Source organism: Bombus affinis, chromosome 11, assembly GCF_024516045.1.
Source record: "Bombus affinis isolate iyBomAffi1 chromosome 11, iyBomAffi1.2, whole genome shotgun sequence".
Lineage (NCBI taxonomy): Eukaryota > Metazoa > Arthropoda > Insecta > Hymenoptera > Apidae > Bombus > Bombus affinis.
Genome location: NC_066354.1, coordinates 11,992,235 through 12,008,726, shown reverse-complemented (window position 1 = coordinate 12,008,726; position 16,492 = coordinate 11,992,235). Strand labels below are relative to the sequence as shown.

The window sequence follows — 16,492 nt, the reverse complement described above, 5'->3', positions numbered from 1 at the left end:
GGATAATCTCGATGAATCAAAAGGGGTAACGTAATTAATAATTAACGATTTGATTCGATAAATAGTTATAGTGATGACAATCGTAATCGTAATTGTGATTATCCTTGTCAGTCTGATTATAACGAGGAAAGAATGCTCTAATTAAGGCGAGAAGAAGAAAAAATGAATTAACCTCTACCCAAGAAGAGAAGAAAGAAGAAGAAGAAGAGAAAGGAAAAGGGGGAAAAAAGCAGAAAACACTTGTAACGATAGCGCTTCACGATTACGTGACGAAAGAATAAAGAAGAATAAATAAGAAATAAAAGCAATAGAGAAATTGTAAACTAGAAGAGAAAAGAGGGAGGAGGGGAAGGAGCATCGAATGCTAACGAGAATAAGAAGAAGAAACGATAACGCGAGGAAAGAGGAAAGAGGGTGATTATGATTATGATGAAAATCATGATCAAGGAGAGGGGGGGGGGGAGAAAAAAAAAGTTCTATCGTCTTTCGTAACGTTTCAAAGAAAGATCCTTCCTGATGTGTACGAACAATAAAACTTTCACCGTTTCCTACTATCACTTTCTTTCGTCATGCCTTCCCGTTAAATTTGCTAATTTTTCTTTCCCATTGTCGAAATGATCGGGCAGTCCCCGCGAAATATATCGACGTATTAAAATATCAACTTACGTCTCGATCGATATCGATCGAGATATTTCGTCGAATTTATTTCTCTTTTTGTGAATTTTCTTCGTTACTCGCTGATGTGTCTACGACGTGGCGAAGAAAGAAAGAATACCGTAAGAAAAGTACGAGAATCGTACAATTATGTCGAAAACCATGCCTTTGTGATTTTCACTCGATGTAAATCTTCTTCGTTGAATATTTCGATTTTTCAGCATGGTTATTCGGATAGCGAGCGAGTAACGATAATAACGATGAAAGTAATTCTTTCTACATGCGAATCCCTACAAACTTACAAGGAACATTTTACAATGAGAATGTACTCGACTTACGCTGTTTGTAACAATAATCTCTCCGATCCTTACTCGACAACCTTTTTGCAATGGATGAATAATAGTAGAATACTCATTTTCTTTACCGTGTCTCTATTTTTTCAGATACGAAATAAAATATACATGTTGAACATAAGACGTTGAAGCAATATGATTTTTCTTCTCTTTATGCGCATCTTATCTTCCTATTTACCAACGCAAGATGATATCGCTGTTTACGATTAGCGCGAGAACAACCTTAAAACAGAATCTTAAATGAGAAAAGTATTACGTTGCGTAATTTTATATTTGTTTTTTCGTTTCTATAATTAATTTATTTATTTTCTCGTGAAACATTTTTCCATTCCGTAGTTGCTTAATATCCAGTTGAGGGAAATTTTCGTCGATTACAACGGTTTGATTTGTAACGCAACGATGTAAGCCGATGATAACCCGCGACATGGACAACGCGGATAACAGGCTGGGTTTTGTTAATCGAACATAATTGTGCCGAAGTCCAGTCTCTCGATGACTTTCGACACCGTCGCTCGGTATCGATCGATGCGGTATTTCGTAATAAATTTAAAATATTTAGAAATTATAGATTTACCGGATTTATCTAACTCGGTTGACTAAGGTGAAGCCGGAGTTGTTCGACTCGCTTGGACGCTATCGTTCTCACAAGGATTAACCGAAACGAAGATCAAATATTACAAATTAACCAGAGGTTCGTAATTCGTAATGGATTTTTCAACGTTTCTAACGAATGTCACGAGAAGGCGAAAGTCTAGTATTCTTCGTGAATTGGGTAAGAACTGTTGATTTCTTCGTATCTTATTTGTTATTAATATCGTTTTTATTATCGTTGTTACAATAACCCATTGCCATTGCGATATCTGATATTTTATTAGACAATTCGTAAAACTCTGTCTATCCTGTATCTCTTGGAAACGATAATTTAGAAAGATAATTGACACGTAAATAAAATTTTTGCATAACACAGCGATGAGATTTATAGAAACGAAAGATGCGATAAGTCTAGCTAATGGAATGCCGAATACAAAGACGTTTCCTTTCGTGGATATCTCCGTAACGTACAAGGGTGGAACGAAAGTAAAACTCGTCGGAGAAGAGTTGTCCTGGTCTCTTCAATATGGTCCTTCCCAAGGGTAATTTATAAAACGAGAAACGATAATAAAAGATACTTTATTCTATCAACGGCTACTTGATGCCTCGACTGCCGGACTCGATTTTCTCCAACACGAAAAAGTTTTCTTCTTTTTTTTCCCGCTTGGTTTTGCACTGTCCGTACCATGATTTCGCAGACGCGATAATACGATCTGTACAATAGTAATAATAATAATAATAATCTTTCGGCCCATTTAATATTCTTTAGGCCCATGATCTATTACAACGATGTCGTTGCATTCTTATTCCAAATTTTTTACCTTGTATTATATCACTTAACTCTTGCTTACCGATCGCTGTGATCCATCTAGCGCTAGTGTATGCTGTACCTGTATATAGTATGCAATAATATTATATATATATATATAGTATCGTATACTTCTTCGATCATCTTTCATTCTTTTATTTTTCGATTTAAGATACTTACCATTGTTAAAAAAGATGCGAGAATTTCAAGAATATTGGCACAAGCCGATATACAAAGATTGGGACGTACTTTTCACGTCTGGATCGATGGACGGGTGTAGCAAAATTTTCGAGATGACTTTAGAAATAGGCGATCCTGTGATGGTTCAAACACCGACTTACGACGGAATTCTAAATGCGGTAAACCTATTACTTTACTATTCCTTTACTATTTTTTTTCTCTTTCTTTTTTTCTTTTTCTTTTTTCTTTTTTTATGATTTCGATCACTAATCTAAGACTAATCACTCTAACTAACACTAAATACCTCGGTATTCTCAATAATACCGTTTTGATAGATTTTATTTTATTAAACAACTGTTCGACGTTATTCGTCTTTTATTCAGCTCGCGCCTTTAATGCCGGAATTCATCGAAATTTCGCAAGATCGGGATGGTATAATTCCGGTAAATATAAGAAAAATTTGCGAAGAAAGACGAGACAGTGGTAAACCAATGCCAAAGGTGAGTTTGCTGGGAAGATTGAAAATCAAGAGATAATTTTACGTAATCGATCGTATATTACTACGTATTACTATAGTCGGATATAAATAAGGATGAACTTGTTTCGTAGGTCCTTTACACGAATCCTACAGGGGCCAATCCAACGGGAACAGTTTTGACGGAATCGCGGAGAAGGGAAATTTATAAATTAGCCGATACGTACAACTTTTTAATCGTCGAGGACGATCCCTATTGTTTTATCCATTTCGCCGATAAGAAACCTACCACCTTCCTCGAATTGGATAACAAGGGACGTGTAATACGTTTGGATTCTTTCAGCAAAATTCTAAGCGCCGGACTTAGATTAGGCGTTGTTACGGCGCATAAAGAAGTCATTAAAAAATTAACTACACACATAGAAGCAACAAATATTCACGCTTCCTCTTTATCGCAAGTAATTTTTACAATCTTACGTACAATAAAATATTTCATACGGAAATCAAAGTATTTTCCTTCGTCGATGATTATTATTTTTACAGGTTTTGCTGTTCAAATTATTAGACGTATGGGATCTGGAGAAGATACGGCAACATTTTAACGACATTCGGAAATTTTATCACGAAAGACGAGACATTATGCTGTCTTTGATAGAAAAACATCTTACTGGTATATAATAATAATATCAAATTACAGCAAGGTTTCGTTCTTTTAAAAATCTTGAAAATTTTGAATTTAATTCTTTTCTTTTTATATCGAAACAAAAGCATCTTTTATATTTTAGGATTGGCAGAATGGAACGTTCCAAAGGGTGGGATGTTCGTTTGGCTAAAAGTGAATAAAACGAAAGATGTAATGGAATTGGCAACGACGAAGTGTATTTCCCGAAGGATTTTTCTTATTCCCGGTCATGCGTTTAACTACGACCGCTCGAAACCTGAACAGCATCTCAGATTATGCTACAGTTACGCGACACCGCAAGAAATCGATAAGGTTCTTCTTTTCTTTGATTCCCTTTTCTATTTAATTCACCTAATAATTTATAGTATCGCGTCAATGTTCTTCAAACGTCTAGTACACATGCACGTTTTTACTAATTCAAGATCGTTTATATATTTCACATATTCCTATGTGAAAATTATATTACGTCGTTCTTTTATTTTCAGGCGCTTTCAACGCTAGCCACGTTAATACGCGAAGAGATAAGAAAATAGAACTGCAAACAAAGTTTTCTTTTACAGCTATAATTAAGTTCGTAATTCTTTTGTAATTCTTTTGTAGAGTATGAATCGTTAAGAAAATAAATATTATATATCAAGCTTTCAAATGTTTTAATTCATCTTCCCGTGGGAAAACAACAGATATAATACATTTGAGATGGATATATAATTTGAAATTTTGAATTTTTAATTCTTTTAATTTTAATTTCCGATACAATAAGGTAAAAAGAAGAAAAAAAGGAAACGAGGCATATACGTATTCTTTTTTACAATTCGCAGCTAAATGCACGTAAGATTTCAATAGAAATCTGCATTAATGTTGTGTTTTCCTTAAGCTTCCTTCGTACGATATTTCGCTTGGAATATAATGTTTTCAGTGACTGGTAGATATTAAACTCGATCTTGAGTTACCGATATGACTATGAATTCACGATTTAAAATTTACATCGATGGCTGCGATGCGAATAACAAGAAAAATATCGCAGGGTTAAACGTTAGTAAAATTCGTTTAAATAAATAAGCTAAAGCAACGGCTAGTGTCGAAAAAGGTTAGGTTATCTCCATTTATATCAATCAGCTGTGCCAAGTTCGTACCAGAAAGTGAATAATTTGTGATAAATTATTATTTCTCTAAGTATATCTTTGCTCAAATTATTATCAACTTAATGTAACTATCTGTAAAATCAATAATAATTCGTAAAAAATACTGTAGAAATAATAGTGGTTTAGCGAATAGGAAGAATGAGCGAGGTTCAGGAACCTGAAACTGACAATGTGGAACCAAACGTACTGTTAGAAAGTCAAGAAATCGGAGAGGACGAAATTGAAAAGTTGAAAGGAGATACTGTAGGAGATACTCTTTACAGCGGCAAATGGATAATCGATATTTTACTTTCGATATCAAAGGTACGTATCATAGTTTTAAATTGAGTTACGTTTGATTCAAGCTCGTATTAGTTTCCTATGTTTTATTGTTAAATTTCAATAAGTCATGATTTAAGAAGGTATTACTTAAATCTCTGTTATGTTAAAGATGTTTATTTTGACAATATAAATAAGCTAAATTATGTCTTAATAATTATAATAAACTTTGTAAATTCATTCGTTTTACCAAACAGTCTTAGCTCTTTCAAACTCACATATAATTCAAGCATTTTGATAAAAATTATTTATGAGTTTAATCTATACGACATACACATATCTACTTATACATACTTATATATTAACGTTTGTTGTATAAGCGTATTCAAAGTAATTTAAATAAATTGAATATTGCAAAGGTTCTCGAAGATGGCTGGAACGAGAAAGTGGAGTACGACTTATGCACATTATGGGATATGACTGCAGAGAAAGACGTTGTTAACTTTCTTGTAGATAATGATTTTCTCAAAATTGCAGAATTTGCTTTGAATTCATCCGAAGAACCAAGGTTTACGGTACGATTTGTTTCAACGTTATTTTATCTCTTAGATCTGTATTTTATTTATTCAATAAAAACTGTAGAAAACATTTCCAGAGTTTCCTGATTTCTAGACTATAAGAACTTGAGGTCCTTGATTTCTATACACCGTAAACTCCTTTTATTTAACGAATCCTTTATGGTTCTTAATGATTTTCTAATTGAAATAACTGAATTGAAACGCTAATAAATAGAAGCTATTCGTTTATAATGTATCTGAATTTTTGTTAAGTCATAAACTTACTCGCTAATCGAATAGTTTGAATTTCTTAATCTTATCTTCTATTTATACTTTCCATATATTAAAATACTTTGAAACAATCTTGTACATATTTTTAAACCTCTTAAAAGATCCATAAATCCTGATAGTAAATTTTTGATTATCAAAAAACTATGTTTCTCTTTGCATTTTATATTATATGTAAAAGCAAATCTTATTTGAGTAAGCATTCTTATTTTTATAGGAAATAATTTTGGGAATAATTGGCAATATGACTTGCGAACCGTCAGTGCTTGATGTATTGGGAGAGAAAGAGGAGCTTCTCGAAACAATTCTTCGCCTCCTTTCTTCCGAAGACGCTGCCACATTAGTACAAATACTTCGTCTTCTACGTTCTGCACTTTGGAATATTCAAATCAATCCTGAATCAAAATGGAGAGTTAATTTAAGAAATTCAACCTTTTTAAGGGAGGTGGTTCCTTTTATCTTAAAAAGTTCCACAAACGGTAATTACAATGATACTTACTCTTTGCAACAGTAGTAATAATGAGATTAATTTTGAATTTGATACTGATCAAAATAAATTATTGCAGAGGAACTTTTGATCGCAACGACAAGCTTTTTGCGTTCTTCGGCAGAGATCGATCTTTCATCTGGGAAAACGTTATTGGATGAGCTATTCGAATCTTCTAGTTTTGTGTCAGGTGCGAAATTTCAATATATTTTTAACGAAAAATTATCCAATCCATCTGTATGAAATAGGAGGCAAACGAGAAATTTGAAACTTGTAGGAATGTTGGAATCCTTCGAAGAAGTTTTTCCTCAAGACGAAGCACCTTATTCATCTTCGACTTTAAAATATCTTGAAGATTGGTTGGAGTTGTTTTCGATCGTTCGTAAAGGACATCAAATTCATCAAGAGATCTTGCAAGAAGACAATTTAAATAGAACGGTAGAGATACTACGAAGAATTTTAGCAAGTTTTATCGATCCGTGGAATCTTTATCCTTTAGATGAGACGAAAGCTTCTTGCGTTCATAGATGTGCAGAAATGATTCTCGATTTTCGATGGAAAGGATTTTTAAGGGCAGACTCGACAGTTGATATAGATGCAACAGTTTTAAAAATTATAGTTAGCATCAACACAGGTGAATTATTATACTTTGTTATATACGAATGACTTTCTGTACTATACGTATATACATATTTATAACTCTATGGTTATTCGCAGCAATGAAAGAAGAAGAAGAATATTCCAAAGAAACAATGGGAGAATTACTAAAATATCTTGTAGGATATTGGATCGAAGTGTCAAAAATCTCTTCTGCAGATGAAATTATAAAAATTTTGAAAATAAACGAAGAGCCTGTTATTGATCATACGATAAATTTATTAAAATCAAAAATTCCTGCAGAAAAGATGATAAGTATAATAAATGGATTGCCGAACAAATAAAACGAGGGTTTAGAATAATAGCAAAAAGAAAATGATTAAGTTAACCAATGAATTGTTATAGCCTTTGATAAAGGCACGAGGATTGAATATTTTAATTATTTGGTAAAACGAAGAATGTTTTTTCACCTTCGTATGAAATCGCTTCTACACGTTGTGTATACAACTGCTATCATATCCTAAAGATTGTATTAGATTGGAAAAAAGTTTTTGTATTAATTTTATATATCTTTATATTCTCTTTTTATATTAAAATATTTTTTACCACTTTTAATCAGAAAACTTTATACTTCCTCAAAGGTGTATAAATAAAAGTTGGCATTGTTCTACAATTTTATTGCAATAAAAATTTGAGTATTTCAAGTAGTACATTAACAATATACAGTTTATAGATACAAAACGGAAGATTAGTTCTTCCTTTTTTATAACTACTCCACTCTCGTTTTAGTCCTTTCTGTTGCTAATTATTTACTTATATTTGTATGTCTTGCGCGTAGTCTTTATTTTATTCCGTTTTTAACGAATGCATACATTTTTATGCATAAGGTTCTTTCAATCGTCTTTTACGTTCTATTATACCTGCATTTGGTGATATTGTTTCGTCCACGTTTTAAACTCGTAGTTCACTTGTTTATATGCTAGCTTGCTTTTTGTTAATTTTCTTTATGTTTAGTCCCACTCTCCGATATACATCGCTCTGGGTGTAGGAGGAATTACACCTCTGGTCGGTACAGGAAACCTTCCGTATATATGGTTATACGGTGATTCGTTTCTACCATCTGAATCTGCGAAGAAAGAAAAACGAATATCATAAGGAATTTGTTGGTTATTTTTCAATATATCGATTAATACGTTGGATCAGATCGTTAATCGTGTACATTAAATTTTTTAGAATTTTTCAGAATTTTTCAGAATTTTTCAGAATTTTTCAGAAAAGTACGTTATAATACCAAGTCCACTTTCGAAGCTTCGTGCGTGATACATAATTGGTGGTCGATTGCCAGGTAAATGGCCATAAATTTGAGAGGATTGGCTACTAGCGTATCCGGTAGCAGCATATGTTGCTTGATTAGGAGGTCTGGCGTACATTCTTGTCGAGACTTTACTATTTTTCGCCATCTTTACAAAGTTAGGAACACGAGCTCTTAATCCGCAGTAATACGGATCGTCTGTTAAAAAAAGGAACATGTGTATGATTATTAATTTCTCGAAAGAAAAGAGCTCTTGTAATATTTTTGTCTAAATATTCGTAATAATGGTGTAAATGCGTCGATAATTTGTTAAACAACCGAAAGTTTACCGTATTTCTTTTTGTCATCGTTTCTATTTCTCTTGTCCTCGTTCGTTATGACAGGTTTTCTAGCATAGTCGTCTTCTATGTCGTCATAATCAGGCTGAAACGATTGAAACGAATATCGTGAAATATCATTCTTTTAAAGTGACATTAAAAAGTAAGAGTGGAATGAAAAATTGTGTGGATATAATTACTTTAGGTATGTCATGACTATAAATATTCTCCCTTGGCGGTAGTTTCGGTGGCCTTTCGGCTCTTCTTTGTCTATTACTCGTTGATTGAGCGTAGATCTGTTCTCGAGCTTCTCGGTCCTGCTGGAACGCCTCGGAAACTCCGATCGAAGATGAAACTCCTGCTATACTATACGGATCTTCGTCGGGAATCGGTATCCTAGGTCGATTTTTAATATCCACAGGCCTTTGTAACGCTAGAACTAATTTATTTGTACGTTATGTACGAGCACGCATTTACGTTAAACGTCGGTAGAAGAAACAATCGGTAGAATCGTTGATTCGCTATACCTGGTGGTAATTTGGATTTCAACATGTCTAAACCGACAACATTTACAATGAGGACCCAAACGGGACATTGAAGAAGATCTGGTTCAGTTTTGACGAAAACGATTGCGCTCAGACACTGCATTTCTAATCTTCTTCTGTCCGGATATGCTCTTCGAGTCTCCCGGGAAAGATTCGTTTGAAACTTATTCATATCGAACACCTTGGTAACAGATATAGAAAGAATGACGATAGGACATGGAAAGAGATTTATCACGCATATAGTATGCGTATAAGCGAAATGAAAGAAAAAGGTGGATGGATCGAGGAATCGGAGTAAAATATATCGTGGAACGCTTACTTTCCCCGGTTTCTCGTGTTCTAACGCTCCTTGAGAATTCCGTGCAATTTCTGCTCCAATTGCGTTGTCTTCCTGACTGGTCGGCTTTATGTAAACGTTATTTTTACACAACCTTTTTATTAATATGTTCCCTTGCTCGTCCATTTTGATCTTTACACCTTGGTTAATGTGTTTCTTCGCCTCTTCCGTTTTCGTATCCCTCATAGGATTTTCGAAACCGCACAATCCTATCCTATATTTCAGAAAGAACGGAGAACGTAATAATTTGTTGTTTCCTCTACAACTTTACCTACCGAGACATTTTTATCTGCTTTGTTAACCGTTTAATTGCCGTTTAGAAGATTGCATTTAAAGATTGTAATACGGTTCGTTTACCTGAAACCATCGAATCCATCGTTAGATCCATTAATGGTGAGAACAGGTGCCCTGGCGTACGCTTTCGCTACCCTGCGGTTCCTTTCGAAAACGATTACCTTGGCCCAAATTTCGTCGTCGATTTGGTTCCATTTGTCCAGTACTTCTTGGATATGATCCTGAGATAAAACATCAATGTTATACTGGTCGTTGTATACAGAGCGAACCAGCAAATTGAATTTATATCGTATACGTGTAATTGTAACAGCTTGTTCTTAAACAGTGTCCAACGTTTTATCTCTTACGTCTATAAATAAGAGAATGTTTAAGACGACGTATTTTTAAAATACTTAAAAATTATCGATACAGTGGTCTGCAACGTTACAAGCGATCAAAGTTAGAGGTTAATTTTTCTTAACCGGTTGTAACTTGCGAGTTGCAACTTGACTTAACTTAATTATTGTTATCGTAATTATTATTATCAATATTATGAAATATCAGTTTTATGTTATCAGCGGATGTATTACTACTTTACCTTGTAAAGTTTATCGAGATTATACCACACGTCCTCCTCGTCTTGATCCTCGTATTGCGCTTCAACGAGGTTGTCCCTCGATCGAGATAGAATCTTCCGCCTCGATACCATTTTTCACCGAAAGACTCTCTCGATCTATGCGAAAACGTTCGTTTCTTTTTTAGAATTTTTCGTTACCGTCAATCTCACGTATATTTAAAATTGTTATCCTGGCATAATTGTATCGCTATTTAAACGGCGATTCGTCGAATACTCGTTGCGAATATCGCATTATCCATGTACAGGATCGATGATCGATGAAATCACGACGAAGATTTAAACTTTGAAAGTTATCGTCGTTACTTACGTAACAAAGACTATCGAGCAATAATTCAATTTTTTAAGAGCAAATATAAACAGCCGATACTTTCACCGTGCAATCTTTCTACGCGATGTAATAAGTACGCTGACCGCGTAACTCTGCAACTGATTAAATAAATGTTATCCGAATTGCATATTCATCGTGCCGATCGATCGACCACATTTTATCTATCTTGATACAGTTGGAAAATAAAGGAGCGATAATCGCTTCTCTCGACTATTCCATATTAATGTTTAAATAATTAACGTTTTAATAACGTAACATTTCGTAATCCTCGCAACGTTATTAACTTTTAACTTTTAAACACTTTGCTATAGTTGCTCGTTCGTCGTTACCATCGTTATTAATTCACTGGATCAACGCATTTATACATTTTACCTTGAAATTACGTTCTTCCACCGTGTCGTTAACGTAACTCTATTAACGAACATTCGCACGTGTCAAATACTGAAAATATATCTTTCTCTTTCGGAATAGACGGAAGAGAAAGAAGAAGAAGAAGAAGAAGAAGAAGAAGAAGAAGAAGATCAAGAAGAAGAAGAAGAAGATCAAAGAAACAACTTACACTTACACTTTCTCGCGTAACACCGTGTTGCGATAAATCGTACGTTTCTTTAGTCATTCTGAGTCATTAACATTTCGAGGAAAGAGAATCTGAATCGCGTTCGCAAAAGCGACGTGTCTTTCACCTTCTCGAAACGATGAAAAACGGGGAAGACGAGACGCGCCGCGAGTAACTCTGTCCGAGGCGATGTTGAAAAATTGTCTAAACGTATTGCACGCTGGTGAAGGGGGCAGTTGGTACGGGTCTGGCGGCGCTCAGCCTTCGCATTCTTCGGAGAGAAGTGAAAGCCAGGAGTTTCAGGGAAATTCTATGCGGAATCGAAACCCTTTTTCCATGGTGCTTCGTTTGCACATAAATCGTTGGAAAGTTTATCGTCTATATATTTTAATCTTCTTTTCCTTCTTCTTCTTCTTCTTCCTCTTCCTTTCTCTCTCTCTTTCCTCTTTTCCGTTAATCCGTTTAATCAGAAAGTTGACTTCGATACGCGCGATGCGAGAATTTCTCTTCTCTCGAATAATCGGAAAAGACTGAATAAAAGTCGAAGAAAGATTATTTCCCATTAATCTCGTTTTCCTTTGCGACTGCATTTTGTTTTTTTCTTTTTTTTTTCGTAGCTATCTAAGTCGTGGTATCTTTCGTTTTCTCCATGTTCCTTAAAATCGTCGTTATACCCTATCGGCTATTGCCGATATTAAGAGATATTTCGGACAGCTACTTTATCGTAGCCAATGAAATCCCCGTCGATTCTCTATGTAAATTAACTCGAGTCTAAGTAAGACTTCTCGCGTTGCCATATTTGGCTCTACTTACCAGCACGTTGGCATATATAGCAGAAAATTATATGGTAATATTCGATGGTAGAAAAATTGTCCTGTGTTCTTTCTACTTTCACGTTCCTTTCGGTTAATTCGAACACCGAGCCAAGGAATATTCATATAGTTGAAAGTTGTTCCTCTGGTAAAGATCGTAGGTCGCTAGTTTACGTGATTTATTCGAGGATCGATGTTGCGCGTATTCAAATTATTCGAGTCTAATTTTTAAGAGCTTTCGAAATCTTTCTATTTTTAACGGCAACGGAAAACCTAATCCTTGGAAATTCTTTATTCTTTATACGACAATAATTCTTATCGGTAAATAGAAAAGGTAAGAACGTAAGGTAAAGGAGTATCGTACTATTATAGTAACGAAAGAACGATACATTGAAATTGGTATCGGTAGCTGCGATACGATAATTATTCACAGCGAAACATCGATTATACTATGCTCGTTCTTTTCTAGTAATACGAGAAGATAGATATCGCTTAAGGAAATAGGGATACAAATTTTCTCTACTTTTTTTGGTTCGTATCATTCGTATCGAATATATCGTGGAACAGAGCGTGATATAGAAATCGATCGAACGAGCTTCTTCCGTTTCTTTGTTATTCCGCGTCTTTACAACAGATGCTCGAAGATTTCGAAAAAGATTAAGGAAAATCATGTACCGATCGAAAGTCAACGAAAGAAAGCTACATAGGCGATAAAACAAACGAACGAAATATTTCCACGTAGCGCGTATCCTATTTTCGTGCCACGATATTCGATTACGTGGCTGTCATACTGGAACGCGGCGTATAGAACGCGTGGAATATATTCGGTAAAAGTATTTATAAATTCGGATCGTATTTGCGAACGAGCGTAACGCTTGACCGGGGCCGTGCAGCGACTATGCAGCCGCAACATCTTTGGATCGTTGCGTGTCGAGACAAGTTGCGAGAGAAGTTTTCAGCATTTTTAGAATGTATCGGCCGGTGTCGGTTTTTCCACGCTGCTTAAAGGAACGAACGTGCGCCGTGCCGTAAGGCGTGCACGAATCGAATACGAAATGCGTGTTCCTTAACACGTTTCGCGGACGTACCTAAGTACGTGCGCGTATAAACGTTATATGCTACGTGTGTGCTATGTACCTACCTATGATATACGTATGTACATACGAAAGTATCTGCGAATATACATATATACGCTTAAGTAGATATCACGTACGGTACAGCAGTCCATAAGCTTTCGGACACGTAGTACGTTTAAAATAACCCTTAACTACAGGATACTCGTCTCTGATAAAAGTCTGAATTATTTCGTCGTTATAATTTACCAGAGAATCGTTTCAAACTGTCCGGGTAGCTTGACATAGCTTCGGATAGCTTCGGATAGCTTCGGATAGCTTCGGATAGCTTCGGACAGCTTGACAAGGGAATACGAATGTCGTCGTTTTAAACGATAGTCGTACTAGATTCGTTTTTACGAGACGATGATTCGATAGATAAAATTGGTCGATAACGTAGGATCGATCGAATCATCCGAAAACTATACCGTAAACACGACTGTAGTAATAACGAGAATACGGACGTCCATCGCGAGCAAACCTAAATCGAAGATTTTGTTATAGACGTATTTTAATATATATTATATATGTATATACGCATGTATCAGGTATGTACGCGTCGCGACATCGCCCATTAATATAGGCGTTGAAATCTCCTTTTACCTATGCCTATCTATCGTATCTATCGTATCTATCGTATAAAATTCGCATAGATATGAAAATTGCACTTTTCCTCTCTTTTCTATTCCTTCTTCTATTTACAACAGACAAGTAGGCGTTTCTTTGGTTGCTTGAAATGTTCATTTCTTCCAGTTTAATCGTTTCCTCGTTTCTTCTAATAATATTACAATATCGTTATAATTTCGTTGTAATTTCTTACTAATCGTTCGGTTTTATCGCAGTTAACAGTACCGCGTGAAATAAACGAATAATCGGGCAAGCATATTCAAATTTGGATAAAATAAGATTACAGACTGAATGCTTTATATATGTTTATAAAGCAAAGAAATATAGACATTTTGACTCTGCGTGCCAATTGCGTTTCTCTACTAATTACTCGAGTATGTAATTAACCGAATAAAATAGATGATCGGATAAGTGACTGAGAAATCCTCGTGATTATAAGTATAGCTATTAATAACGATACTCTGTATCGTTATGTAGACACTCTGTGTATATATATCATATATTATCATATCATATCATATCATATATAATATATATATATACGTACGAAGCAATACTTTTTTCTCTACAGTTAGTTATTATTACGAATTCGTTAATTCGTTAAAATTTTAAATACGGTAACGCTGATTGTTAAATATGTTGGCGATAAACACCGGCAGATTTTCGATTCCATGTGCAAAGATTAATTTTTCTCGTGTTTGCTTACTCTGCGTACTTCTAAAGACCGACAAATATTTTCAAATGTATAAAAATATTAGAATAGAAGAGTAACATATCGTCACGTACTTACGATATCAATTAATATACATTTCGAGTGTTGTTATTTGAAAAACAATAAAATATTATAAAATTCTACGCCATTTTAATAGAAATGTCAGAACAATCAGTAAGAAAGAAGCGTTATCGATAAGCGATATAATATTTAAATGAGAAATATTTGAAAAATCTATTTCGATGGTAATGGATTATCGTGTAATCTTTAATCTTTATTATGAAAATATCTCTCCAATGGCAAGGGACTTTCACTTTTGTTGATGGTCGAATAATCGAATAGTCTAAAACCTCCGAGTAATGGAGAATCTTAATCTCTCTAAAATAATGTTCGGTATATATTATTTTCATCTGAAAGATTTATTATTTAATATATAATGGCTATCGTTCTAATTGTATAATCTTTCTCATTATCCTTCCTTTTTCTATTCGATTATTTCAACCTCGTAAGATATTAACGTAACATCGATAGAAATATTTCGTACTTAGAATACAGTACTCGATTACATATATTCGATTAAACGAATCTTTTTAATTTTAGCAAAATAAAAAAACAGATTTTCTTTTTGAAAAAAAAAATCTTCCAACTATAAAGACGTTCGCACATGTCAACTAATAAATCCCATATGTTATATACCTTCGTACAGTTCACGAGTATCTAAAAAATGTATAGTATCTTTTACGTGAATCGTTCAAGTTCCGAATTATTAATCTTAATTTTCGGCTCTAAGACGATGAAAGATTGCACGTGTAATTTTAACTTTGCCAATTAATTTAAAAAAAACAACGCAAAACCATTTGTACGAGCAGCGTTTAAATTACTCAAACGATAATATATAACAATAGACATTAGTATCTAAAATCTAATTGCTACGAAACCGAAGATATCTGTTAAGGCTATTTAAAAACATATCTTTTCATTTTGTTAATCTGCATACCTTACTTTGGTAACAAAACTTTTCCAAATGCCTTTCAATATGGTTCGTAAACGTCAAAGGCACTCGCGTCTTCTCCATTACCCATAATTCACTTCCTGAAACCGCGGGATTCACGCTCGCAGTCTGTTTATCTCACTTCGATAAAATGAAAGAAACGGACAAGAAATATCTTCGCGTAAATTGTACCTTTAGATCGATTAAAAACCCGAGAAAATTTATCCAAATTTTTTAATATGGCGCAGCTTTGAAAGAGCTTTGCTCACTGAAGAGTGAGAACCTATCCGCCATCTTGGTGAACGCATGCGCTGTCCTCGAGACAAGTCGAGGACGAAGGCCACGCATGCGCGGTATTGGTCTCTTCATGGACCCCTCTTCGTGCTACATGGGCCTTAATTGGGACAGTAGAAGCGATGGCTTCGAGTGACCTCGAATGTGAACAATAAATCACAATGTCGACTTATCTTATTTTACATTATATGCATATACTACTCTCTGAGTACATCTATAACTTTTATACATTTTAAATTAATTATATTTACCTTGAAATAAAAATAACTGAATATTCATTTACGTTTATTGTTAAATATTACTAAATCTAGTTTTTTAACTACTGTTTCTGTTACTACTCTAAGCTAGGCTGCAAAATACTAACAAAACATCGATGATACGTTGATATGTATATATACTAATGTATACTCGTGTTCTATTTAAATTATCTTAATTTTTTTCTAATAATATCTTAACGCACGAGTAAAATGAAACTCCATACGTTTATTGTGTACAGTGACATAATAAACAGATAACGTATCCCACACCTCTTTGTATTCCAATGGACTAGTGTCCCATTACTTATTA

At 34.4% G+C, this 16,492-nt stretch overlaps 3 protein-coding genes and 1 long non-coding RNA gene across 5 annotated transcripts; 3 read left to right on the top strand and 1 right to left on the bottom strand.

The window, feature by feature from the left end:
• The first annotated feature begins 611 nt into the window (after positions 1 to 611).
• Positions 612 to 4,389, top strand: LOC126922146 (kynurenine/alpha-aminoadipate aminotransferase, mitochondrial-like). Of its 2 annotated transcripts, none has more exons than XM_050734451.1 (8): positions 612 to 1,779; positions 1,975 to 2,140; positions 2,579 to 2,765; positions 2,970 to 3,086; positions 3,196 to 3,519; positions 3,605 to 3,731; positions 3,847 to 4,055; positions 4,229 to 4,389. In XM_050734451.1, the coding sequence occupies exons 1-8, from the start codon at positions 1,713 to 1,715 to the stop codon at positions 4,274 to 4,276; spliced, it is 1,245 nt and encodes a 414-aa protein (XP_050590408.1). In that variant the 5' UTR covers positions 612 to 1,712; the 3' UTR covers positions 4,277 to 4,389. The 2 variants fall into 2 exon arrangements, with proteins under 2 accessions (XP_050590408.1, XP_050590409.1); XM_050734452.1 differs by having other exon boundaries at positions 1,883 to 2,140.
• Positions 4,390 to 4,609: 220 nt separating this feature from the next.
• LOC126922145 (protein saal1) lies at positions 4,610 to 7,687 on the top strand. The gene is made up of 6 exons (XM_050734450.1): positions 4,610 to 5,188; positions 5,563 to 5,718; positions 6,206 to 6,467; positions 6,555 to 6,665; positions 6,753 to 7,109; positions 7,193 to 7,687. Exons 1-6 carry the CDS (start codon positions 5,024 to 5,026, stop codon positions 7,414 to 7,416), a joined length of 1,275 nt encoding a protein of 424 aa, XP_050590407.1. The 5' UTR covers positions 4,610 to 5,023; the 3' UTR covers positions 7,417 to 7,687.
• Positions 7,688 to 7,733: 46 nt separating this feature from the next.
• LOC126922144 (uncharacterized) lies at positions 7,734 to 15,895 on the bottom strand. Its single transcript, XM_050734449.1, has 9 exons — positions 15,638 to 15,895; positions 10,455 to 10,589; positions 9,941 to 10,098; positions 9,566 to 9,797; positions 9,229 to 9,427; positions 8,902 to 9,140; positions 8,714 to 8,807; positions 8,364 to 8,582; positions 7,734 to 8,198 (listed from the first exon to the last, which is right to left on the bottom strand). The coding sequence occupies exons 2-9, from the start codon at positions 10,563 to 10,565 to the stop codon at positions 8,083 to 8,085; spliced, it is 1,368 nt and encodes a 455-aa protein (XP_050590406.1). The 5' UTR covers positions 10,566 to 10,589; positions 15,638 to 15,895; the 3' UTR covers positions 7,734 to 8,082.
• On the top strand, positions 13,616 to 16,208 carry LOC126922179 (uncharacterized). Its single transcript, XR_007712668.1, has 2 exons — positions 13,616 to 13,849; positions 15,880 to 16,208. It is a non-coding gene; the product is annotated as an uncharacterized LOC126922179 (long non-coding RNA).
• The last annotated feature ends 284 nt before the right edge of the window (positions 16,209 to 16,492 follow it).

Bases quoted from the DNA above. Each gene is read 5' to 3' on its own strand.
- LOC126922146 (XM_050734451.1), top strand. From the start codon at position 1,713: ATGGATTTTTCAACGTTTCTAACGAATGTCACGAGAAGGCGAAAGTCT. The intron at 3,087-3,195 runs GTGAGTTTGCTG...CTTGTTTCGTAG, and splicing joins GTGGTAAACCAATGCCAAAG to GTCCTTTACACGAATCCTAC. The intron at 3,520-3,604 runs GTAATTTTTACA...TTATTTTTACAG, and splicing joins ACGCTTCCTCTTTATCGCAA to GTTTTGCTGTTCAAATTATT.
- LOC126922145 (XM_050734450.1), top strand. From the start codon at position 5,024: ATGAGCGAGGTTCAGGAACCTGAAACTGACAATGTGGAACCAAACGTA. The intron at 5,719-6,205 runs GTACGATTTGTT...TTATTTTTATAG, and splicing joins CCGAAGAACCAAGGTTTACG to GAAATAATTTTGGGAATAAT. The intron at 7,110-7,192 runs GTGAATTATTAT...GGTTATTCGCAG, and splicing joins TATAGTTAGCATCAACACAG to CAATGAAAGAAGAAGAAGAA.
- LOC126922144 (XM_050734449.1), bottom strand. From the start codon at position 10,565: ATGGTATCGAGGCGGAAGATTCTATCTCGATCGAGGGACAACCTCGTT. The intron at 8,808-8,901 runs GTAATTATATCC...CAATCGTTTCAG, and splicing joins ATAGTCATGACATACCTAAA to CCTGATTATGACGACATAGA. The intron at 8,199-8,363 runs GTATTATAACGT...CTTTCTTCGCAG, and splicing joins AAGCTTCGAAAGTGGACTTG to ATTCAGATGGTAGAAACGAA.